The sequence below is a fragment of the Suricata suricatta genome, chromosome 4 (assembly GCF_006229205.1).
Source record: "Suricata suricatta isolate VVHF042 chromosome 4, meerkat_22Aug2017_6uvM2_HiC, whole genome shotgun sequence".
Classification (NCBI taxonomy): Eukaryota; Metazoa; Chordata; class Mammalia; order Carnivora; family Herpestidae; genus Suricata; species Suricata suricatta.
Window position 1 is genome coordinate 74282881 of NC_043703.1, and position 26865 is coordinate 74309745.

Genomic DNA, 26865 nt, shown 5'->3' on the forward strand with positions numbered 1-26865 from the left:
CTCGTATTATAAGTGATACAGGACATAATCACACAGTGCTGTTTCAGCCAATGCCCAAGGTGCTCTGAAAGTTTAGGAGCTGAGCCTTTCATATGCCCTTGGTTTAGAAGGTACCTCCTTTGCATACATTTAACAAACGAACGTGACAATGTCAGGTGTATCTGTCTCTGTGTATCTCTGTCTGTGCCCCGTTATGAGTGAAGTAGAGTGTGGGACTTGTGAAGCCATTGCAAGGATAAAGTAAGTGTTGGAGGGAGAGCATGCATATCTGATCTGGGGAGCCCCAAGACTTCCTGGAGAAGAACATACCCTATCAAACTGATATCAACGTTGAGCAGCGATACCGCACGGCGGGGGGCTCCTTGGTGAGTAATAGACCACATACGTCATCATCTTTGTTTAGGAGAACATGGGATAGTTTACAAAGCCATGACTCCCCAGACAGGTAAGCAGGCTCCTTCTCTTGGGGTTTGGGTGAATATTCAAAAGGGGTGGCCTCGTCAAGAATGGGCGAGCATAAACTTGCACCTGCACACTCAGAAGCCCCGCCCACACGTACATTGTATGTTATGCTAATGAAGCTTATGCCCCTCCCAGGGCAGGGATTTTTAATGTAATGAAGCTGAGGTAACTGTGGGGCCCTTTGTGACTCATCTGCGCAGCAGACGGGCTGGTCGGTCGGGTGGAGTTCATACTCAGAATGCTTCTTTTCCTGTTCCAGCAATTAGCTAGCTAGTTTCTAAAAGAGAAAATTGATAGTTAGGCAGAGATTTCTAGGACTTTCTCTGGGTTCTGGGATGCTCGCAGGTGACAACGTGAAAGGTGAATGGGAGTTAGAGTAGGTTTGTTGTTGGGGAAGGTATATTCTAAGCAGAGGGAACAGCATATGAGAAGAGTGACAGCGTAGAATGGAGAGCACATTTGACAAACTGAGGCTCGGGTTGCCCAACAAAAACATCTGTAGCCCATCGACAGGCTTCCCAGATTCAGGATGTGGTGTGGATTCAGACTGATGTCTGCAAGATCCTGAGGGCTTGCTTTATGAGGCTACTCCTTCCTACTGTTTGAGTTGTTTCCCTATCAGGAGTCAAGGGCATGCGCCCAAACCCGTTTATGGCAGCTATGTTTATTATTATGATTATAGATCTTACTTAGGTATATAAACAAATGAAACATAAGACTGAAGAGCCTCACATCTGTGAAAACTAAATTGAATGCTCTATAGAGATTCGATAGAGGTGAATTGCCAAAGAATTATTTCCTGGCCAAATTAGATGAGAATTGATAGCCATAAAAAATGAAAAATCGAGGCACTGGTGCTCAAAAGGCTTTAGAGGTGTCTCTAGTTATTACTGTACTTTAGAGAAACCCAAACTGGAAATCACAGTTGACACATTCTGGTGTGACTTATGCAAGAAAGGATGCAGAGTTCCTGTCAGATGATCACACGTAAAGACCTCCGGGCCTTTGTGATAACAAAGATGAATTCTACTGCACTTTTAGATGTTTTCAGTCCAGAAGTTTATGGCATGAGTGCATGGGTAATGTTTTTAACTTAGGGCTTTCGCGCAGTCCAAATTACACAAGGTAGGGCCTCTTCGGGAGGTGTCCCAGCTGTAGCAGGAGAAGGTGAGGGAAGACTTGAAGTATTGAGGAGTCCAGACTAGAGATCAGAGGTAAGGACCTGCCCATTAGGGCCTGCAGGTGAGGGGATTAGACTAACTAGGGGCAAGTAGGAGACACTGTAGGCTTTTAAGTGGAATGAGGTTATAAGATTTGCATTTTAGAGACAGGGGCTGGCTAGATTGTGTCGTTTCTGGAGACAGGAAGAGTATGTTGCTAAATCAAGTGGTCTCAGCCCTGATCTCAGAACATGACCGTAGTCCTGGAGAAATGAAAGCCCGGATGTCAAGCCACTTGGGTGCTTTGGATGCTGATAGGGTGATGGGGAGTATAGGAGAAAAGTACATGAGTGGGGGACTGGGTTCCATTCCAGGCATGTTGAACTGGAGGCACAGGTGGGACCGCTAAGTGGAGATGTCCTCACCATGCCCTTCATCATAAGGGTCTGATATTGAGGACGGAGACCCAGGACGGAAGTTGTCAGCAAATGAACAGTTGTTCGTAAAGCTGTGGGAAACAATATTATCATCCAAGATGGGCGTGTGAAAAATGAGGAGAGGGTCGACAACATTTGGGGACCAGTAAAGGGGAAAGAAATCCACAAAGATAGGAAAGGAATGGCCAGACAGGTAAGTGGTGTCTCAGACGTCAGAGGAGGCCCAACTTCAGGACCAGAGAGGTTAACAGTGTCACACGTAACCAGAGTGATATTGGGCACTCTGAAAAATATCCGTTGGATTAGCGGTAAGGAGGATGGAGTTGACCTTGATTGAAAAAGGCAGCTTGAGTTCACTGGGAGCGAAGGGCCACAATATAGCGAGAGGGTGGCTACAAGGCTATGGGGGACGTCAAGACCTTAAGTCTTAGCACATTTTGTTTGGTTTCTCGTTTCTCATAAATCCCAGGGCTGACTAAAACAACTTTTGTCTTGCTACCTTAATAAAAAATTCTTTGGGCTTTACATTACAGTACCTGAGAGTTCATTGGTACAAGTGTGTCCATGTTTATTTTTATAAAATGCCTTTGAAAGAAATAGTAATATTAAATATACATCACAAGTTCCATTCCTTGATTTAGGGTTATGAGAGTCATATCCCAACATTAAGAAGGTGGAGGAAATTTAACCATGAGGGTTTATGCCATTTTAACTCTTGACTTTGTAATTAAATAAGTCATAAGAAATTAACTGAAGCAGTTTTTTTGAAAAGTCTGTGATGAAGTTAATTATTAAAACACTTTAGACTTACTCTTTTATTTGGCCAAAACAAAGAAAATATACATATATTTTCTTTGCCTTAGTTTGTTGTTGTTGATCCTACTTCTAATTTGTTATTCTAGTAATTGTTATGAAAGTTCATTTTCTCATTGACAGATCTTTGGGTCCAAAAACAGATTTTAATGCCAGTCCTCTGTTGACTAGCTATGTGACCTTAACTTCAGTCTTAATGTCCTCGTTCGTAAAAGGAAGTATTAATGTTCTGTGCCCTACGGATGTGTGAGAATGACTTGGTGCACAGTAGATGTGCAGCAAATATTAGCCAGCATTCTTGTGAAGAATAGAGGGACGTATTTCTTACACAGGACAATGGCAGTGAGGACGGCTGGGCCGTGTCCAGAGCCAGACTTCTGAGTTACTTATTTAACTGCACTAGCCAGCAGTTTAACCTTAGATAAGGCACTTAGTCAAATGAGTAAAGGCCTAGGGTACTAGGTGTCTTTATGGAACAGTATTCTGTTTAATCATTATACAAATAGGGGTTAAGCAAATTTAAAATGCATATACTCCATATACTCTGGTTATTAGCAAAAGAAAAAACTCTCCACTGACTTTTTTTCCTGTTGATTCTCTTGACCCGGGATTTTAGGCATTATCTAAGGATGTTCCAAAGTATCACTTAGGGACTCCACTAAGCTTTTTGTTAAAGCAGAAGAAAAAAAAGAAAAACACTAGCAGTTGTTAAGATGTGTGTGATGCCTTGAAATTATTGTAACTGCACCATAAAATGTTTTTGTCTGATCTCTTCTTGTTTGGATTATCTCTTTCTGCATCTGCTTTTCAAAAGTTTTCTTTCATTAATGAATCAGAGAGAAAATACAAAATCAGATCTTGCTTGCTTAGCACCCACCGAGAATAATTTGAACCGTTCTTGGGAACACAGGCAGGAACCTTGGTGATGTAGAGTTTTGGTTGTCAGGTGTGGACGTTGTGAGTCTGGTCTAGATCTCTTCTCCGTTCCCCATCCTGCCCTTGTACTCAGCTACCAAGGGACACTGGGCTCTGCTTGTATTTATTTGTGAAACAAGATGGCTCAGTTCACTGGTCTTTAGGCATACGTACTCACAGTGAAAATGTTATCCTGCCTGCTAACACTGAGCACACTGAAATCACTCACTTCGGACCATGCTGGGAGACAGTGCAGATTCCACAGTGAGAGGAATTTAGAAATTATTTCGTCTACAGGAACAAGTATTACAAACACAGACATCAGTGCCTTGAACTGTAATGCCTGCATGTTTCTAGAGATGCCATTAGCTCCAATAGCAGTTGTCTGAGCTGGCGTTTCATGCCTTATCATTGCCTATGATCAATGTATTTTTGAGGGAACGTAGTGTTCTAGTCTCTGTCTCAGAAAAGTAAAGCTTTTGGGGTACCTGGGTGGCTCAGTCGGTTAAGCGACTGGCTTCAGCTCAGGTCATGATCTCACAGTTTGTGGGTTCGAGCCCTGCGTTGGGCTCTGTGCTGACAGCTAGCTCAGAGCCTGGAGCCTGCTTTAGATTCTGTATCTCCCTCTCTCTCTGATGCTCCCCTGCTCGTGCTCTCTCTCTCTGTCTCTCAAAAATAAATGTTAAAAAAAGTTTTAATATTTTGTTTTGTAAAAACATTGATATTCTCTTAGAAATCATGGGGTGCCTAGGTGACTCAGTCGGTTGAGTGTCCAGCTTGGGCTCAGGTCATGATCTTGTGGTCCTTGGGTTTGATCCCCGTGTTGGGCTCTGTGCTGACAGCTCGAAGCCTGGAGCCTGCTTCAAATTCTGTACCTCCCTCTCTCTCAGATCCTCCCCTGCTCGCGCTGTCTCTCTCTGTCTCTCAAAAAATAAAAAACATTTTAAAAAAAGTGAAATTTTTTACATTTTTTCCAGCAAACTCTTGAAATTGTTAGGCTCTTAACAGTTAAAAAAAAAAACATTCTCCATTCTAAAACTCTGGATTTGATTTTAAAAAAGTGGAAGTCTTATAAAACATCACGTGTCTAATACAAGTTTCAGAAATTGGATTTTAAAAGTGAAAGAATATTAAAAGTCACGGAAGGAGAGCCAAGAGATCTAAACATCTAGCAGACAACCATACGCTGCCCCATACTCTGTACATGGTCCTGTTCTTACAGATGAATCCAAGGCTTAAAACTATGCAGGACTTTTTCCTCACACAGCTAAGCAGGATTTAAGTTGTAAGTAGTGTAGCTGGTATTCAGATCAGATCAGGTCGACTTGAAAGCCCAGATTGCTGCCATTCTACTCCTGGTCCCCTACTGCTGTGCTTTTCCATTACAAAACAAAAAAATTACTTCTTTTATCTGCACAGTAGACGTGTGTGTTGGCCCTTAACTAAGACCATGCCCTAATAATTGCCTTTCTTTAAAATCAATTTTTAAAAAAATGTTTATTTTTGAGAGAGCAGAGCGTGAGCAGGTGAGGGGTGGAGAGAGAGGGAGACACAGGATCTGAACATAGTATAGGCTCTGAGCCGTCACCACAGAGCCCAGTGCAGGGCCCGAACTCAACAATGAGATCATGATCTGAGTCAAAGACACTCAACCAACTGAGCCACCCAGGCGCCCCAATAATTGCCTTATATTAAAACAAAAGAAGAAAGTGAAATTCGTCCAGTATATTTTGCTTTTGTAATGTTTGAAATGTGCTCTGTCTTAAGGACACAAAGACAAACACATAAATACAGAAAAGACCTGAAATGTGTACTAGGTCCTGAAGGATGACAAATCCGCATGCTGTTTCCAGAAGACAGGAGGAGCCGAGGTCTTCACACTAAGACATTACCTTTTCTTTTAAAGAGCAGTTTCTTAGGGACAGCTGGGTGGCTTGGTCTGTTAAGCGTCTGACTCTTGATTTTGGCTGAGGTCATGATCTCTTAGTTTGTGAGATAGAGCACAGAGCCTGCTTGGGATTATCTCTCTTACTCTCTCCCTACCCCTCCCCTGCTCACTCTCAAGTGTGTGCGCTCGCTCGCTCTCTCTCAAGTAAATAAACTTAAAAAGAAAGAAGAAAGGGCAGTATTTTATTTCTCAATTAGTCCAAATGATCTCATAAACATTTACGCTGGAAACAGCATCTTTTTGGGAGAGGCAGGGGCATGGAGTAGGAGCACACATTTAAGCCACCGAGAACCCACTTTCTTGTGTGTTCAGGTCTACGTTACCACAGATTAAAAAGCAATCGCTTTGAAGACACAAAGATAGGCACGCTTCCGCCCTCTGCATTTTCAGGCGTGCACTGGCTGGTTCTCACAAGCATGTTCTCGTAACCCCGGCTCCGTTTCCTGTGTGCTCTGGGTGGCAGGGTCCTCCCCTTCTGCGGCGAGGGGTCTGGCTGCTGAATGATGTTTCGGTGAGCTCCAAATCAGGCCTGCCTGAGCCACACGTGAGCAGACAGCATACTGCAACTGTCTGTCTACAGCTGTTCATCAGGATGTGCTAGAAAATGTTGCAGGTTATACTGAATGTCTTATATTTTTTCCCTCTAGAAAATAGCGTTAACTTCTATAGATTAATAACACTTCGTGTTTTTAATGCATTCAGAATGAAGGGATCTCTCTGGAATCTCCGTTATATATGCTAATGGACAAGGGAGCATTGGTCTGAGTAACTGATAGCAAACGGGGCAAATTAGTTCCTATAAAAGAATCCCACATTTCAGCTGTAGGAACCCCAGTTCCTGCATACTGGGCCCCATGCCAGCAGTGGAGGAGAGCAAGTGAGCACGTAGAGAACGCGTGCTACGTTATTCTTGACTCGGGGTAGTCGCTGCTCATGTGGGAGTTTGGACTCCTTGTTTCCTGGCTGATGTGGTACACATCTGTGAACCCATTTCTAAAATTGACAGCATTGTTGTGCCAAAGGCTAGTGTTACTCTGTCCTCTGGGGCTTCCTACTATTTTTTGCCTGTCCTATGGCCCTTGGTTATGGGGCCGTATCTGAACCTGGCTGGGGGCAGGTGGGGGGGACATATAGGTGCTAGGATGTCCCTAACTTCAGGACACCTCTACACCATGCAGGATGGTGGCTGCTTTGGCGAAGCAGAAGCAAGAACCTTTGAGCAGAAACCAATGCTGGTCACCTTTCTGTACAAATCAGAAGGTGGTCACAAAAGAAAATCTATACCATGTAGTACTTAAAGAAGATACCAGACATTCAGAGCTAAACAGAACCTTAGCCACTATTGAAAAAAGGAAAAGATTTCTTGGCCGAATTTCCTTGGTATTGTCCTGAGGGTCTGTTTGCCCTTGCCCTTGGGAACCGTCCTGGAGAAGTAAAGAGAAGACTGTTGATGTGAGTTTAAGGTCTCCCTGCTAACTTAGCCTGACAGTTTTATGGTATTTCCTTTTCACGTGTGTGTGTGTCCGCGCGCGCATATATACAGATCTTAAGACCACTTTGCCAAAAATGACCTTTATTCCTATATCTAACGAAACTTATCAGAACATTCTATGTGTTTTCAACTTTTATTTTATCTTCACTTATCTTCACTGATTTCTAAGTATTTGATATGAATATATAATTTGAATTTCTCTACAGTCTTGTAGGACTGATCCCTTGCTTAATTCTTTAAGGGTTGCCAGTAATCAATGTTTGTAACTTCTCAGTCCTGACCATGTGATATAGTGGAATCATATCCAAGGAGAATAGATGAATGTGTGTGTTGGGACAGGGGTGGAGTTTAAGATTTTTTTCAACTATACTTAAGGTCTTTTTTATAATATTCTTATTGATCCTATAAAATATAGGCTAAAAAAATTTTTTTAAGCTAAAGTCAAACCTGTGTATTTCTTCTTCCAAAAATATATTTTTCTTCATTTTAATTTTATTTAATTTTACTTATTTTATGGTTTTTATTCATTTTGGAGAGACAGAGACAGTGCCAGCAGGGGAGGGTCAGAGAGAGAGGGAAATCTGAAGCAGGCTCCAGGCTCTGAGCTAGCTGTCAGCACAGAGCCCGATGCGGGGCTCAAACCATGAACCGTGAGATCATGACCTGAGCTGAAGCTGGACACTCAACTGACTGAGCCACCCAGGCGCCTCCCAAAAATATCTTAGAAGCATTGTTGGGTCAGTGTCCTTTGTGATGCCTTATTTAAATACAGTTTTTGTTTGTTTACTTTCTCCCTTCTTTTTGTCTTTATTTTGTTTTGAGTGTGCAGTAAAGTAAGTTTACTTAGTAAATGCCTTTAATTTAAGGTCTGAAAACTCCCAAGGATCTTAGTGTAGTCGCTTGACCGCTTCTCTGGATTTGGAAAGAGTCCTTGGGATATTAGAGTTATCCAGTGAAAAGTGGCAGTGGGCAAACAGACCCTTAGGACAATTCCAAGCGATCTTTAGGACAATGTGGCCAAGTGATCTTTTTTTCTTTTTGACAGCTTGTAATTTTAAGCTACCAACCAGACAAACGAACCCTAAATTTAAAGAAACAAAAAACACTCTGGATTTTATTTGCCTCCTGCTGGAATTAGAACTTTGTTAGAAGGGAGACCCATCAGAATTAATTCCAACTTTTCACTGCTCAGTATCTCCACATTCAGCATTTTGCCTCTTTGTTCTAACTAAAACCACATCTACCCATTCATTCCATGGGCCTCACTAGTCTCTGAATCGATTTTTAAAAAGCACACTAGCATTCAAGATGTCGCCTCAGTGGAAAGAGTTTCTTGAATTGCCCAGAACAACACTCTCAAGCCTGGATGTTTATCTGAATGGCCTGGATCTTGTTCCAGTGCAGATTCTGGTTCCACAGATAGGGCTCAGGCTCGAGTCTTCACATTGAACCAGCCACCTGGTCATGCCTGTGGTGTGGGTCCATGGACCGCACCCCGGGGTGGCCAGGCCCTGGCATACTTTTTTGGGGTGTAGTTAATATGTGTTACTCTAAAGAGCTGAGGAAATTCTCTGTTAAACAAGGTAACACAGATCTCATTATTTGGACTTCTGGGAGCCTTGTGGCTAGTAATGCATCCTTGTGCATTTCTAAGAGGTGGACTTTTTTTGTGAACCATACTACGCGATAGGATTCCATGTGGCATATAGGAAATGTTCTTAGAGAGAGGGTCTAAGTTGAAATTGGTGAAAAACAATGCAAAGAATCTTCTGAGTTTGTAATTTAATATAGTGCCTCCTTTTTAAAGAATGGAGAGGCCCCTTTTGCAAAAACTGCTTTACTAATCCTTTATAAAATTTGACTCTCTTAAATCATTTTTAAAAAATGTTTATTTTGAGAGAGATAGCGTGTCAGTGGGGGAGGGGCAGAGAGTGAGGAGGAGACAGATTTCCAAGTAGGCTCCGCGCTAACAGACACGGGGCTCAAACCCACCAACCGTGAGATCACTACCTCAGCCGAAATCAAGAGTCATACGCTCGAGCTACTGAGCCATCCAGGCTCCCCACTCGTAAATCATTTTCTAAAATGCTTGCAAAAGAAAGACGTGAAGCCAGTCTGGTGCTGTGAGTGTGATTATGTGCATGCGTGTGTGTGTTTACATGCATTTCACCTTTGTTGTCGATTATTGAAGCTGTGAGTTCCCCAGAAAATTGTCTTTAGCTGAATCTAAGGGTGGGATGCATCAAGTCAGTAGAGACAGCCACAAATACTTAACAACAGCCTACAATAGGACACATAGTCAACATGGATAATGTAACTGATCACTCACTTTTGCCTGGTGCGTTCATGCTGTGGGTTCTATGCGGACTAGCACCTTTGATGGACCTCGCGCTTTTTGGAGCTGTGGCAGTGTGAGTCGTGACGTGTCCTTACTTCCTAGTGAAGCACCAGCATGTCTCCAAAATCGGTCCTCAGTAACCCGAAGGGTGCCCCAGTCCCATGCATTCTACAGACCAGAAACTGAGCTCCCTAGAGACTTAGCAGCTTTTCCTCGTGTAGTTTGGTTAGAGCAGATTTTAAACTTAGGTGCTCTGACTCCCATCAGTGTAAACCATGCATTTACCAATGAGCACTGTTGTTCTTTTTTAACCACCATTTATTGGGGGATGACCATGTGATCACTACTTTGCATACATTATGTCTCATTGTTCATAAAGTTAAAAAAGCAACGCCTTCCTGTCTTGAAGAAATTGAAGGAAGTGTACTGTTTGTTCATGATCACTGTGTCACAATATGAAAGAAAGACTTGCTCATTGTCCTTAACTTGGAAGATAGTGAAGACTACAGGGAATTAAATGACCCGCAGGTCATCTAGAAAGATGCTTTAAAAGAAAAGCAATTCTCTTCATTATTTAGGATATAACATTTTATCTAGTGAAAGAGGTACATATTACTTTTGCATAAGGTGTACACATATTTACATATTTATTTTTTGAGCCACCTCCTTCCTTTAATGTGATTTCATCAATTTACAGTTAACACACTGCAGCATCACAACTCAGATTTTTTTTTATAAAACCCTATCTGCATGTTTGAACTTAGCAACCTCCCTGCCCTTTTTACCCTGTGAAATGGATGCCTTTTTAAAAGGTCTCTGAAAGTCTAACCCAGGCTTTGGGATTGCAATGAAAAGCAGTAAACACATTTCTCCCACCTTAACTGACAGCCGTTGACCACACCTGATATGCTCCGGGTGCATGTGCGCGCGCGCGCGCGCGTGTGTGTGTGTGTGTGTGTGTGTGTGTGTGTGTGGGTTTGGAATGTAGAGGCTCTGCTCGAGTTTAGTATTTCCTCCCCGACGTCCCTGGCCGTCTGGTGCCACTAACCTTCCCGAGCATCCAGCCGTCAGCCAGGCAGGCACAGCGTGAAAGCAGTGAATAAGCGATTTCTGCGGTTTCCGCAGCCCAGAGCCTGTGCGTCTCTGCAGTGCTCAGTCACACCCTAGCGCTGCTCTGCATGTGGCTGCTTTGCACAGACCAGGATGGTAGCCCGAGGGGAAATAGCGAGATTCTGGAGCCTGGAAAGCCTTCACATGGGTACGTGTGCACAGAATGCATTGTTGTGTCGTGCCAGGGTAGCTGGGGCCACGGTTTCTGTCCCAGTTTACGATGTGCTCTCTCTGCTTGTCTGCGTGAGTGGGTCGGTGACAGCTCGTCTGCTCTAGCGCGGCATCCTGAGGGCCCTCGTGATTGTGGATCCGGTGACCTGAAGTCAGGGCTTTGCTTATGGTACAGCGGTTAGTGTGAAGTAGACAAAGAAGCAAGAGTCCTGTATGAGTTCTGGATCTGCTGTTTATTGTTATGGTTTTTTGCTCCGACGACACGGAATTCTTTGACAAGAGTTTATTGTTGGGCTCTCTGTGAAAGTGTTCCTTGCTGACTTGGGGCATGTGAAGCTACGAATTGGTTTCAGAGAAAAGATTGTTTACCTCTTCAGAAGTGACACTTGTCCCGTGTCCTGTGATGCACTGTTCTCTCTCTTACTTTTTGGCGTTTTTGTGAATGTTGTCAACTAAAGCAGCTCCTACTTAACTGGCAAGGAGCTGTGGCACTCTCACACTAGGAAGTTACAGACTATAGTCTCTAAAAGGGGTTGAGAAATAAACTACTTCTCAGCAGGAATTTCAGCCAGCTGCCACAGCATGGATACAATAGGATGTTTTTTGAAAGTCTTGTCTCTGTTTTCGCCTCAAATCAGTGCTAGGAACTAAGGACTGGCATGGACGAGAATTGTAGTTGACAGCTCGAAGGCAGCCTCGGGCCTTGCTGGGGCAAGACCATTTGGAGTTTGGGCTTCGCCCACGTTGTGATGGGTTTGCTGTGTTGGCTGAGAGCAGACAGGGACGGGGCTACAGCTTCTGTGTCTGGCAGAGTGAAAAAAAACAAGACCAATCATGTACTCCAAGGCTTCTCCCTGATCACTGTGCTGTGTTCAGAGCCCAGACCTGCCTACCGACTGGCTGTGCTCGTCAGCTTGGGCAGCCGGGTACCACGGTCCCATGCCTGACATAGCCCAGAGGAGGCTACGGTAGAGAACACATGGGTGCTGGGGGCCCTGCTCCTCCTGAGCACCAAGTGGCTGGATCTGTGTGTTTATTCCAGCCGAGCCAAGCGTGTGGGAGAGGAGAGGTGGCCGGGCAGTCAGCGAGGAGAGCCCCCGCGGTCCGCTGCTCCTCCCTCCTGCATTCCTCCGCTCCCTGGGCAGGGTTCCCAGCCCTTCTTCCCACACTCATGCAAAGGCCGAGGGAAGGCCTGACCCAGCCTCTGGCCCCGGGTGGAATGCTCTCAATGTAGCTAAAGAGAGGCAGCATGGCAGAATCTTCTGTGCAAGGCTTCGTAGCCGCCTCCCCTTCCTGCATTGCGTGGGGCTCCCTTGGGCTCTTTTGCTCCTGCTCTACCTCCACAGGTGGCTCTGTTCCTTCGACGGGCCTGGCTGCAAAGAACAGGAAGGAACTCTGTCTGACCGGGAAGGCTGGTTCTGTAGAAATCTCCTTTCCTGCCGTGAACATTTACTCGCTCGGTGTTACTCATACTCTCAGAGTACTAAGCACAGATATATGTATCTATATGGTGGAAATGATGGCAAACACAGTATTTGGTCAACTTTGAATGATATGCCAGCATAAGATAAAGTGTTGAGTTTGCTAAATTGTGGGTTCTACTTTATTTGAGCGCCCTGATTGGGCAGGGGCCAGGGAGGGGCTGGGGACCCTGAGGGACAGTCTGATGGCTCTCCTTTCTGGAGGAAGCTCCTGCTAGGGACAGGCAGGGGGAAGGCAGGCACTAGGGAGGACAGGCCACCAAGTGAGGTCCTGTCCACATGAGCTAAGTAAGGCCAGGACTGTGGCAGGTGTGTTCCAACATTGCTTTGGAGCTCGGACCTGGGTTTGAATTCTAGCCCCACCGTTTGGGAGAAGTTACTTAACCTCTTTGAGCCACAGTTTCCTGCTCTATAAATGAATAGTAATGATTCCAAGATGCTTACAAGGCTTGACCGAAATAATTTATATTTCGTGTTTAGCAAATATTTATATTAAGTGTTTAGCAAAGCACCTGGTACACACTAACTATTCATTGCAAGGATGTGGCCAAAGCAGGCAGGTTTTTGCTCAGGGTTTGTGCGGCCAGCCAAGGAGCAGCCACCAAGAGCTGGGCAGCGTGGTGAGACCTAGCCCAGAGGGCTGGAGTCGGGGGGAGCCAAATGGGGGACAGGGGCCAGGACAGGTCCACAGATGGCAGCCTGAGGGACAGGGGAGCCCTGGTCAGGACCAGAAACCTGCCCAGGAGGAGCAGCAGTGTGGTAGGAGGACAACGAGGGACAAGGCGAGAGGGAAAGACGGTGAGAAACGCAGAGCCTGAATCCCTCATCTGAACTGGAGACAGGTCAGAGAGCAAGCTTCCAGAACAGGAGGATGCTGTCGACTCTCCAGCCACCGTGTTCTCAGGGGGGAGAGAGGAGGGGAGACATTGAGGGCACTGTCTCGGCCCGGACCCTCATGTCTGAGGGCCCTGCATGCCCACTTTACAGATGAGCACAGGCAGACTTTTTTCTTAACGAGATAACGTATGTATGACCCAACTCTAGGGCACATTTTCATTTTAAATTGAGAAGAGGCAAGGTGATTCGTAGGTCATTTAAAACAAAATTAATGAAACCATGGGTAGCAACAAAATCCACTGTCGGGGTTTGGTGTAAATTAAGCAAGGCTGTGATGTAACGCACGCCCGCCACCGTCCTGGGCGGCAGAAGTCAGCATTGGTCTTGAGTCTTCCTACAGATAGAAAGCTGTATGCTGGGAGAATTATTTTCAGGAGACCCGTAGACATTATAAGAGGTTGTCAGTGAAGGCCAGCATGTCCATTTCTGGGACTCTTTTGGAGCCTACTGTCAATATGTTTAAAAGGCTCAAAAATACTATTTAAGGAAAATGAGTTGTTAGTCTAGATTAGGCATAACAGTGACTTTTGTGACAGTAACAGTGGAAATCCTAGATATGAAAGATATTTCAAGGCTTTCATCCAGTCAAGTGGCACTGACTAGTAAGCACGTTTCTCTCCCTGGGATGGGGGTTGGGGCACATATAGAAGGGAGAGACGCATGAACAGCAAACTAGAATGTTGCAGCCAAACAGCTAGAATACAGCTGTGTAAATGCGATGAATACTTTAAGACATAAGCTACATGCTACCTCTTACAGACACAGACGGTTACGGCAGGGGTGGGGTCAGGGGACAATAGGAATAAAGTCCTGAAATCCATCACCCAGGAAGTGGGAGCCAAGTCAGAATCCAATCAGCTCATTGGGTGGGAACATTGCTCCAGGTGGAGATGTCAACACGGGCAAACAGATTTGTCCTTTTTTGGTAATACGTGGAACATTCAGTGGCACAAAGTCACTAGAGCAGAGGCTGTCACAGCCAACAAGATGAAAGCCTTCCAAATTGTGGCTTGCTGCATGGACAGGTGACAGAATACATACTTTCCAGAGCAAATCCATGCGCACGGGTTTAAGTAAGTCTGGCCTTCAATTCCCGGGATCTTCCGTTTAGCCCGACATCAGAATCACTCAGCGTGCTTTTCAAAAATGGATTCTTGGCACATACATCTACTCTCCTTGAGACCTTTGCTCCGTGGTCAGGCGTAGGACAGGAATCTTGATTCTCCTGCACGTTCACCACGTGATTGGGAGCCATCCACGCTGGGGACGTGGGGCCTGCTGGAGAGGAATGGCCCTGGAAGGAGTGTGCCACGTTCCAGTGTGGGAGTCCCGCCCCGGGGGCCCTGGTTCAGCCCCGCCGTGTGCATCTCCGTGGCTTGAGAGCCTGGTCAGGCTTTGGCCCCAACAGCTGCTTGCGGCCCTGAGTCCACGCAGCCCGCCTGGCCTGTGTCTGCTGTCTCCGTTGTTAAGATGGGAAGCAACACTGGCTTATCTCAAACCTGAGGAACCTGAGCGCCCAGCAGGAGTTCCAACAAAATATATGTTTGTTCCAGACGGTTCCGAGTGCTGGAAGTTCCCTGTAGTCAGCCAGGCTTGGTGAGGGGAAGCCTTCTGGTGGGGCCACACGGCCTGAGGAGGGACGCCTGGGGCCACCCCGCGTTGGGGTCGGACAGCGTGACAACGGCTGACACTCGAATGACCCCCATGTCACGTGCCTCGTCGCAAAGCCCGCCACACTCATTCTTACCTTCCTTTTATTTAGCAAAGCCCTTCCCCAGGCACCTCCAGCCGCTGACTGCCCTGGCTGCGCTGCTGCGAGCCAGGTGAGGTGCGCCGTGCTCCTCAGAGCGAGGACTTGGGGTCTTCGGACTCCCAGACCAGTGCGACTATGGGACCGGCACTCTGCTCAGAAGCACTTCTACCTGCAAAATAGGCCAAACGGGAAACAGCCGCGTTGGCGGGTCCTGACAAGGCCTCCCTCCAAGACGTAGACCTGTTTTCCGTGTGTGTAACTCAGGGGGTCCTGTAGGAAGCCCTCAGCCTTTGGCACTTGTCACAAGATGGTTTTCCATGGTTGGTGATGTTCGAGGTTTCTTGTCCTGCAAAATTTACCTTGGGAGCCGGTGGCTGGAGTTCGCCCCTTCGCCAGTGCAAAGTCTAAGTTCAGACAGAGGAATGTGTGTTGCTTCCCTGAGGAGTGGGTCCCTGTGGAATGTGGGGCTGTTTATCACTGGCCTTTTTTCAAAAACTTAGGTCATCGCTAATTGTATCATCTCTCATTGTATTTGCTACAGTCCTGCTGCCTTAAAAATAGCCCGTGCGCTGGGACTACGTGGCTCCCACGGCGAGTGCTGAGGCTGCGTCTGGCCAGGCTGCAGCCACAGCTGCAGGGGTGACCACTTCCTTCCGGAAGTAGGAAGCAGGCGTTTGGAGGGGAGAGAATTTGGACCTGAATCTGAAGATCCGACTGTATGGCGGGGAGCTACAGGAAGGAGGGGGCCCACTTGCAGTGCCTGGTGACCCCAGATAGCACCAGCCATTTCAGAAGGACACTGACTGACTGTCCACAAGAGCTTTAGAAATCCACTTTGTGCAGAGTTAGGATATGTATGTGTATTTACTCTCTGGGAGGAGGTGTGTTGTTTCTGAGTTGGCCGTAGCCAGAGGTGTGGCCGTAAGTCAGTGTGAGAGCGTTTAGGTGGTAAAGGAGGTTCTCATCCTCCTGTAAGAGGTGGCATGGAAGCTGAGCACCCCATTTCTGCCCTCTTATTATTCTATTTAGGGCTTTGGGGCTTTAAGTGATTTTTTAAATGTTTATTTATTTTGAGAAGGAGAGAGAACCTGAGAGAGAGAGAGAGAGAGAGAGAGAGAGAATGAATGAATATATCCCAAGCAGGCTCTGAGCTGTCTGCACAGAGCCCAATGCAGGACTCGAACCCATGGACCATGAGCTTGTGACCTGAGCAGGAACCAAGAGCCACATACCTAACCAACTGAGCCAACCAGGAGCCCCGTGGGCTTGGGGGTTTGACATGTGATTTTCAGTCTCAGCAGTCTTTGCTGTGAACTTACAAGATTGTTTTCAGAAATGGCTTTTCCACACGTATGTATTCAACAGAAGAAACACCTGAGGCAAGGATGTGGAGAGATTGGAACCCTGTGCACTCCTGTTGAGAATATACATTATAGAAAACAGTATGAAAGTTCCGGAAAAGGTTCAACTAGAATTACCACATAATCCAGCAATCCTACTCCTGGGTGTGTATCCAGAAGAATTCAAAGCAGTGTCTCATGGAGAGATCTGCACATCCACGTTCACTGCAGCATTACTCACAACGGCCAAGCGCTGGGAGCAACCCAAGTGTCCATCAGCAGATGCACGGATGTAGAAAACAGAGTATGTGTACCCTGGAATATTATCTCACCTTTCAAAGGAAGGAAATTCTGATACATTCAGCTACACAGATGAACTCTGCAGACATTATGCTAAGTGAAATTAAACCAGTATGAATCCCCTTACAGTGAAGTATCTAAAGTAGTCAAAATCAAAGAAACAGAAAGTAGAAAGGTGGCTGCCAAGCAAGGGGGGAGGGAAGGAGAGAGAATTAGTTATCAGCAGGTATAACGTTTTGGTTTTGCAAGACGAAAATGTTCTGGACCTCTGTTTACAACAATGTGAATACACTTAACAGTATTGAACTGTACCCTTAAAAATGGCTAACATGGTTAATTTAATGTTATGTGGTTTTTACCACAAGAGAAAAGGAGAAAGACAGTGAATGTACTTTTGAAAAAGTTTTTTTACTGTTTATTTTTGAGATAAAGAGGCAGAACATGAGCAGGGGATGGGCAGAGAGAGAGAGAGAGAGAGAGAGAGACACACACACACACACACACACACTCTCACTCACTGACTCACTCACTCACTCACTCACTCCGAAGCAGGCTCAGGCTCTGAGCTGTCAGCACAGAGCCCGATGCAGGGCTTGAACTCACAAATCGTGAGATCATGACCTGAGCTGAAGTTGGATGCTAACTGATTGAGCTACCCAGGCGCCCCTGAATGTACTCTATTACTAGAATATATTTCTCTCTCCTAATTGTGCTCAGATACATGTTGAGAATCTATAGCAGCTCCACATCATGCAAGATTCCCCTAAATAAACAACCGTTTTGACTAACCTTCACGTATAGTTGAAGATTTTGAAGGCAGTAAGTTAGATGCACCTGCGCTCACTTGGTGAGGAAGTGCTCACGCAGTGTGAAAAGGCCCGCAATCCGCTTGGCGGTGGTGCAGTCCGTGTCTGTGCCCTGGCCTTCCCGGCAAGGCAGGGGGGGCTTTGGTGCCCAGTAAGGGACTAGGTGGCTTCCGCATAGTGGGATCAGATTACAGGAGAGTTTTCTCAGGATGCAGTTGTCAACTACTATGTAGTTTGTAGTGAACGTGATGAAACCAATGCTTCCAGAAGCTTACCTGGGATGAGTCACGGGAATATGAAGCACTGCCTAAGGAATAGAGTCAGTGACACTGTGAGAGCACTGTATGGGGGCTACGCTCGTGAGCATATCATAATGACTGTGTGGCACACCTCAAACTTTAACATTGTGTGTCAGCTGTACTTAAAGAAAGGGGGGGCACCTGGGTAGCTCAGTGTTAAGCATTGACTTCGGCTCAGGACATGAGTTCGAGCCCCACGGCATCAGGCTCTGTGCTGACAGCTTAGAGCCTGGAGCCTGCTTCAGATCCTGTGTCTCCCTGTCTCCTACCCCTCCCCCACTTGTGCTCTGTTTCTCAAAAAATAAAAAAAAAGAAAGAAACAGTACCGCAAAAAAAAAAAAAAAATTACCTTGGAAGTGATGCACAGGCTGCCTGGCGGGGAGCCTGGCAGGGACGGAAAGCAGGAAGCCCAGTGTGTATATCCTGCCCCAGACCCAGCTTCATGCAGCCCAGTTAAACAGTTAAAGCTCTTGGAACCTTAGTTTCCTCATTAGCAATTTGCAGTTCAGTTAAAAAATAATTTTCTGTGTGCCTTTTCTCTGCCAGGGCTACAAAAATAAACCCTGTCTCTTCCCTAAAGGAAGTAATGGTCTCAAACACACACGTAAAGACACATGTGCACAAATACAACATCAAACCGTCGGACCAAAATCCCTCCCATGTAGACAGCAGACATCGAAAACCCCAACTCCATAAAGTGTGTGTAAGTTACAGGACAGAAACACAGGCGTCATCGACTTAGAAGGAAGGGACTTTCAGGTCATGAAAGGAAAAGGATAAAACAGAAAATCAGATCATTGCAGACCCCAGTGGGAACTGGGATCAGGAGTAGGAAGGAAAGGTAGTCCAGAGAAGCAGGAGACCTGCGAACTCACTATGCTCCAGAAGGATGTAGAAGTAGGAGAGAAGGAAGCCATTTTTACTATCTATGTCCAGTATCTTTGTCTTGTCACTAGTAACAGAGGTAGTCCTGGCAGGGGCGGGAACACCAGTGAGTAGGAGCCGATGACGTTGGCTTGGCCCCCACTGCACACACCGTGTGGCATTGGGACCTTAGTTGACGCTTCTGGAAGTTGAAAGATTAGTAGTAATGCCATGAGGACTATACGAGCCGAGTCTGGCAAAGCGACAACACCGCACCCGGCGCGTGGTGAGGCCGGGCAAGTAATCTTGCACTTCTGCATTGCTTTTCAGTTCCCAGGGGGTTGTCACACATCACCATTCCACTGGAGGCTCACAGTTAGGTAACAATGACAGTGACGTGTTGACAATTTACAAACACCCTGTGAAATGGGCATTACTGTCTTTCTGACCGTTTGGGTGGGTGAAAAAAATTAGAAACTTTAGCAAGGACTCAAATTATTAAAAAAGAAACCAAAGCATTTCTATGCAGCAGTGTTATTTGAAGCCAAGTCTGTCTGACCCACAGCTCTTAGACAGTATGTTTATTGTATTTCCTTTTGTCCATCCGTCCAGCAAAAACTTAGTGAGTGCATGTTTGTGCAGGTAGTGTCCAGGTCCAGGTACTAGCCATCCAGTTAAGAACAAAGCAGAGTCCCTGCCTTCGTGTGACTTACATTTTAGTCGGACAGACAGACAACAGACAAAGCATATTAAATGGTGAGACATGCTGTGGAGAAAAGTGGATCAGGAAAGATCGGGGGTAGAGAGAATGGGGGTTTTGAAGGCGCCAATCAGGATAGGGCTCGGTCTGGTCCTTGTGCAAGGGTGCCAGACGCAGGGGACAGCAGACCCCGAGGAGGGAGAGCCTGGCTATGGATCGGGCAGCCAGCAGAGTCAGAACCAGAGACGGGACTGGGAGGTGCAGAGTGTGTTTGGGCCAGAAGGCCATCTTCAGGGACTTGGGCTTTGGCTTGGAGCAGTGGAGAGACAGGGTAGTTCTGGCTTCTGTGGTGAGAATCCTAGCCAGTGGCCAGGGGCTGCCAGAATGACCTGGCTGGAGGGGCGGGACAGCAGTGGGACTGGCGCAGCTCTGGGCACGTTGTGACGTGAGAGCCAGGGTTTGCTGAGGACCTGGACGGGGGATGTGTGAAGCAGAAGAGAAAGAAAAACTGTATAAACTTACTCCATTGTACAGATAAGAGAACTGAGGTTGGAAGAGGGTAAGCAAAGGTCATTGAGCTAGACATGTGCCCAGGCGATTTTGCTCCACATCCCTTAGGCTTTCCCTCCTGCCACAGGCCTCCTGGTGGACCCCACCCACCCACCAGAAGTCGACATCAGCTGACCCCAGCCCTAGCACCATCTTGTTTCCATAGTGATTAGTAAACACTAATCCGTTATGTTGAAACGGTCACGGTTGACATCTTTCTCATCTAAGTGTTTACGGCAGCAGCTCAGAGATGGTTCAGTGGAGGGAGGTCCTTGTCTACTCCAGACGTCACTCCACTTCCTGCGGTGGAGGTGGAGCATGATTTCAATAGAATCCCTTTCTCATCAGATGCCTGTAAATTGTGCGTTTGTACATGATCACCATTGGTTTTTGCTGGGGCTTCCTCCCCTCCTGATTTTCATAGCAATGGCCAGATCAGATGGTAAGAATTCTCCTTGGGAAACATTCTTCAGTGGGTCTTTGAGGGGAAAAGTGTCATTTTCAGGGCTTTGCTGTGGACAGGAGGCCCAGGCACCTTTATTTTACTGCATTTCACTCCTTTCAGCTCAGCAGCCACCATGGCTGAAATGGGATCAGGAGAAATGTCACTGGGGCAGGCTGCCCCAGGTCAGTGTTTGCTGAAGTGGGAAGAGTCGGCTGCTTTGGGCCCCCTTGAAGGCCAAGGGCTTACGTATACCCTCCTTCCTTCCTTTTCTGTGGAGCGTTAGGACATTTCAGCCGCTAATGAAGGTAGCGGTCGGGCAGGATGGTCTGTCAGCTGCTCCAAAGGCTCCAGATAGAGGAGGCTTGGAGCCTCGGTGTCATGTTATCGATTGTCTAATAAGAAAGACTCTTGCAGGTACAAGAAGTTTCTATTTGCTTCCTTAGGATGTTCTCCCTCCCCCCACCCACAAAAACACACCCCAGGAAAGGGCCCTAGACCTGGTGACTCATGTTCTGTGCCTGCGAGCCCTCCGCCCACAGCCTGGAGGGCATACGCTGGCACAGCACCCAGGCTCTTGGACAGGCGGCACACCCTCCTCCAGATGCCCACTCTCGCCCCTGGGGACAGAAGGCCCTGCTGTGTGGCACCACCTCCCATGGGAGACGGGTGCGCCAGCGTGCACCTGCTCACTGATGGTTGGCTGTCGGCCACCTACCTGCCCCGCACCCCCTCACCTGGGCTGCCCGTGTCGCTCCTGCCGCTCTTCCGTGGCGAGTCTGTCAGCCGGCCAAGAGTCCAGGGACACTCCTGCATCCGTTCATCTTTGAGGCCGCTGGCTTGCACATCCCCCACTCCAATACAGACCCTGGTCCTGCCTGCATGAGGCTGAGTGTGGGGAACAGGGAGGGGAGTGGAGTGGGGCAGGGTGGTCAGTGCCCGGGACCCCCTGTCATCTGAGGGCTCCAACTCACTGCAGAGTTGCCCTCTCAGTCCAAGTCCCTGACATCCAGGGCACTGCCCCAGGAACAGGAAGGCCACCTACCACCTGTGCTCCTAATGGAGACAGGGACAGACAGACCCATGGTACCTGCTGGCACAAAAATCCGCTGGAGGAAGGCCCTACCAAACGGCTGCCCCACTCCCACCCCAGGCTTATAGGAGGGCCTGGAAGAGGTGACCACAGCTGTGTTGTGGAGGTTCCTGAGTATAGAGGGGGCGCCCCAGGCCATGAGAGAGCATCTGGAAGGCATGAGCCCATGTGGAGACCTGGTGTGTTGGGCGTCGTTAACAGGTGCTGTGTGCACACTCAGGCCTGGGGAAGGGTGTCGAGGGAGGTGGGGCCACTTGTGAAAGAGAGTCTCCCTCGGTCTTCCCACCACCTGCTCCATGTGCTCCCTGAGTCTCCCTAGGTTCTTCCCCGTGGCTTGAATTCATCATTGTCGTCATCATGGGCCTGCCTGTGCTCTGTGTGGGAAACCTCAGATCCCAGCGTGTGAAATGTGACATAGAGCCAATTTTCAGTGATGGTCACCACCCATTGTTGCAAATCATTTTCAGTAGTTATCATTGTTTTAGTGTAAGAATTTGAAGCTCTGTTTACAAAGTGTGTTTCTTCTAAAAAGTTGTTCAGGACAACAGTGTGGCTGAAGTGACAGGTGGGAAGCCTGGGGCCTGGTATGTAATGCTCAAGGCCATGGTCTCTTCCCCGTGGGTCCCTGGAGCACCGGAGATGCAGCTGTCCAGATGGGAGGGGATGCAAATGTTAAAGGACATGTCAGATTTTGAAGACATAGTACAAAATAAAAAATAGAAAATATCTCATTAAAAACAACAAAAAAAAGTTGTTTAGAAAGAAGAAAGACTCCCCCGGCCCCAGGGTACTGGAAACCCAGATTTGCAAGTGCCTGAAAAAGACAAGAGCAGACCATATTCTCCAGCCAGCCTTCCCCTTCCCACCACACTGGCTCCTTTGACTCTGCTTTCTTATTAATTCTACCAGTAACTTGGGATTTTCCAGATCAGCATTAACTTCATCCTCTCTCTGTGGTCAGCTCAACCTACACAGACAACAACCTTGAATTTCAGCCCCCCCTCCCCCACCCCGTCCTCCTGGTGCAGCACCTTGGCACCACTCTCTCCAGTTCACCTGCCATCTCCCTGGCAGGTTTCCTGGGCCTGGGGCCTCGGCCCCAGCCCCCTCCCTTATGCTCCTGTGGCAAAGTCCTGGTCCCCCCAGCCCAGCTACCACCTTGCCCACTGCCATCTCCACAGAACCCTCTTCTAATGAGTCCCAGCCATGAATCACGGGTGCAGGGAACTTGACACACATCATCTCACCTCATTCTCTAAAAAGAAGGAAAATACTTCCTACAACTGAAGGAGGTGAAGCTCAGAGAGATTAACTTGCTGGGTCCCATGCCTATAGAGGGGCAGGGCTAGAATTCAGACCAGACTCTAGGACTCCAAAACCTTTCCATGGTGTCGGGGGGCGTCCCTGTGACACCTGTCACTTCCTGACTCAGAACTCTGAAAGAGCCGCCTGGCTGCTTGCCGCAGCACTTGACGCTCCCTCCCCCTTACTTTTTCAGTCTCATCCGTTAGATGGGCTGACATACCATGTGCTTCAATCAAGCCACATTTTGCTCTCCATCAAGAGCCACCTTGGAGAGCCAGCTCCTTCTTCTCTGAAGCCTTTCCCCATTCTCTTCACAAGGGACATTCTCTTTTTATAATTCTCTCTGCTGGATGACAGCTTAATTAGCCTCCATGAGAGTACGCCACTGCCCCAGGAAAAGAAAATTCTGAATGCCAACGTGGGCGGTCCCAAATGCCATGCCCATCCTTACAAGGTCTTTCTCTCTATTTCTGGCAAAAGTTCCGTATCTGATGCCTAATTCTGATATTATGAGTTCTACCCCTTTCATATTGTAGACACTTGGAAAGAATGACTATAGGTTTTCACTTGGAAAACTGTCAGTGACACCTTTTGATTCTAGTAGCACCACCACCTTGCAGGTGAAAGATGTAGGCAGAACACTCTCTGTATTGGTATTTTTTATGTCTCCTTTGGAGCACAAGTTGCCAACCAGAGGACACATGTTCACTCGTGGTCCTCACCCACAAAGTACTGCTGCATGTGTTGGTGTTGGCCGTGCCCTCCGAGGTGTCCTCATTCCCATGTAACCCTCGACCCCAACTCTGAGCACAACTGCTACTTCGGGATTAAGAGCTCTGTACACATTTTCTCATAATTTCTTATTCTGGGGAAGACACAAATACTCACCTCCCCTTGGGGGTAATGTTCCCAAAGGTCATTTATTTGGTCCTAGCTGTGTTTCTGAAACTGTAAGCCATACCATTTCATTTTCAGTCTCTTCAGATGGAGGCACTGAGTCCTGCACCTTAGTGGATGACAACGGCAGCGAGGAGGACTACACCTACGAGGACATCTGCAAGGCTAACCCCAGATACCTGCCACCCGGCGGGGAGCAGCTGGCCGTCAACGAGGTACCGCCACCCCACTCCACAGGGGCGGGTCTTGGAGCCGACCTTCAGGGTACAGGGTCCGTCAGACTTTACCCTCTTGATTGTTTCTTACTAAACATAGTCCAGACCTAGAACTCTGATGCTCTAGCATTTCCAAAGACAACATATGTGACTAAGTTTTCTAGATCACCAAAGCTCACACACTGCTCTAACTAGTAAGAGCTGCAATCATTCGTGTTTGGATCGAGCTTTTCAGAAATGCTCTTCCTTACGTTATCTCAAAGGTCTCAAAACCAATCTGAGAGGTCGATGTTCTAATTACCACCTACACTTTAATAAACACTCAGAGACTTCGAGGCTGCATCACTTGCTAGCAAGTGGCAGACCTGAAATTAACTACGTATTTCTCACTACAAATTTGGTGTTCTTTCCACCACTGGGCATCTTCAGCCCCTTTTATGGAACTCTTTCTAGAAGACACCTCTGGCTTAGAAGGCATTGAATGCCACTTCTCAATGAGTTAGGATCTCCAGTAGTCATGCAGGTTGTTGCCGTGGAGTATGACAGTGTCCCTGGGTGCTGCAGTCATCTGCTCCTACGGGCTCCCTAATGGATGAGCTGTGTCCACTCCTTACTTTTTTAAATTAGCTGTTAAATATCTGGAGATCACACCATGTTCTCTTTCATTGCAGTAGACCATGAAGTTAGATTAGAAGTTTACACAGACTGTGAATGAAGTATGGAGAGTAATTTCTAGGTGCACCTGTGAGTGCCTTACAATAAAGTAGATAGAGAACCGTTGGAGGCTTGGTTCTGTGTTACCAAGTTTCTCTGCTCAGAAACCATTTGGGGGCTGAAAGTTCCAGATACTCGTATTTGTTAGGTAACTGATGTACAGATATGTGAGCCATTTTAATACTTTAAAGTGGATACAGGGTTGCCTTTAAGAGCATATGAGAGACACCCACCCGATTTTCCCTAGTGAGGAAACATATTTTGTATGCGAGTCAAACACTGGGCGTTGACCGTAAGCCAACAGTATATACAGATGAGAAGTCGTAGATGTCCGTGTCGCCTCTCGCCGTGTGCCTCACTCCCCTGCTCGTGCAGTTTGCACCAACCATGTGTCCCCACTGTAGCTGATCAGCGATGGCAGTGCGGTCTGGGCAGAAGCCCTCTGGGACCATGTGACCATGGACGACCAGGAACTGGGTTTCAAGGCTGGAGACGTCATCCAGGTTCTGGAAGCCTCCAACAAGGACTGGTGGTGGGGCCGGAACGAAGATAAGGAAGCCTGGTTCCCCGCAAGCTTTGTCAGAGTAAGTGTGTGGCGCTTACCACTGCTCATGGCCTGCGTGCGGGTGGGCGGTGGGGTGGGTAGAAATGTGTCCTGCTCAAGCCTGCTCTGTTACGGGCTCAGATCTTTGTCGTCGTTTTATTTTATTTATTTTTTAAGTTTTAAAAATTTATTTAAAAAATTTTATGTGTTTTTTAATTATTTTTATAAAAATTTTTTTAAAATATGTTTTATTTATTTTTGAGAGGCAGAGAGAGACAGCAGGAGCAGGGGAGGGTTAGAGAGAGAGGGAGACACAGAATCCGAAGCAGGCTCCAGGCTCTGAGCTAGCTGTTAGCACAGAGCCCAACGTGGGGCTCGAACCCCACGAACCGTGAGATCATGACCTGAGCCGAAGTCGGAAGCTGGACGCTTAACTGACTGAGCCACCCAAGTGCCCCAATGTTTGTTTATTTTTGAGAGAGAGAGAGACAGAGCATGAGTTGGGGAGGAGCAGAGGCAGAGAGGGAGACAGGCTCCAGGCTCTGAGCTGTCAGCACAGAGCCTGACGTAGGGTTTGAACTCAGGAATGGCGAGATCATGACCTGAGCTGAAGTTGGACGCTTAACCGACTGAGCCACTCAGGCGTCCCCAAAATTTATTTATTATTGAGAGAGAATTATTATTTTTTAGTTTATTTTTGAGAGAGAGACAAGGGTATGAGTGGGGGAGGGGCAGAGAACGAGGGAGACACCGAATTCAAAGCAGGCTCTGAGCTGTCAGCATAGAGCCTGATGCAGGGCTAGAACTCCAGAACCTCGAAATCACGACCTGAGGCAAAGTCGGACACTTAACTGACTGAGCCACCCAGGCGCCTCTCTTTGTAATCATTTTAATGGAACCTGTCAGAAATTCGATGGATTGGAGGAAAAATCTCAAGCACAGCAGCTGACTGTGTGGCGTCACTGCTGTGGCCTGAGCCTCGGGCACGGCCGGGCCCTGCCAGATGCGTGAAGACGCAGCCTGGGGCCAGGCTCCCTTCCTAACCAGCCATGCAGACGTGGAGACCCGGGGTGGGGGGTTCTGCCTGCTTCTGGGGCCGCCTCCCCCCAGGCCACTTGTCACCGGTGTGTGGCCCGCAGTTGCGTGTCAATCAGGAAGAGCCATCGGAGAATTGCAGCAGCACCCAGGGCGAGGGGCAGGATGATGCCGGCAAGACCTGCCACAAACACTCAGAGAGCAAGCACCAGATGAGGACCAATGTCATCCAGGAGATCGTGAACACCGAGCGGGTGTACATCAAGCACCTCAAGGACATCTGTGAGGTGAGACCCCAGACCCCGTGCCCACCCCCGCGCCAGGTTGTCTGTGGGACATGCCCAGTCGGACAGGCTCTTCTGTGGCCCTCACTCTCCTCCCCGCTGTCTGTCCATGCGGTCCCTGCACGGACCACGCCCTCACTAAATGCTTGTCTGCCCACATGAGTGCCAGCCGCCCTCTGCTGCAGCCGGCCAGCTTCCAGGGCACGGGCACTGTCTCCGCAGGACTTCCCTCCTGAGTCAGTCAGAGCGAATGACAGTGTGCCTTTTCATTTTGTTTATTTACTTATTAATTTGATTAAAAAAGAGCGAGCAAGCAGGGAGAGGGACACAGAATATCTTTTTTTTTTACGTTTATTTATTTACATTTATTGAGAGACAGAGAGAGACAGAGCATGAGCAGGGGAGGGTCAGAGAGAGAGGGAGACACAGAATCCAAAGCAGGTTCCAGGCTCTCAGCTAGCTGTCAGCACAGAGCCCGACGTGGGGCTCAAACTCATGAAC

At 47.6% G+C, this 26865-nt stretch overlaps 1 protein-coding gene across 6 annotated transcripts in view; it reads left to right on the top strand.

Moving 5' to 3' along the window:
* SPATA13 (spermatogenesis associated 13) overlaps positions 1-26865 on the top strand; it is an 84543-nt gene that overhangs the window by 39463 nt on the left and 18215 nt on the right. For 5 of the 6 annotated variants that reach the window (XM_029936947.1, XM_029936944.1, XM_029936945.1 and 2 more), the window contains 3 exons: positions 23651-23787; positions 24906-25085; positions 26185-26367. In XM_029936947.1, coding sequence (XP_029792807.1) covers positions 23651-23787; positions 24906-25085; positions 26185-26367 — 500 coding nt within the window. Of the gene's footprint in view, positions 1-10628; positions 10824-23650; positions 23788-24905; positions 25086-26184; positions 26368-26865 lie in introns of those variants that run through there. The other variant, XM_029936949.1, reaches the window with a different exon arrangement.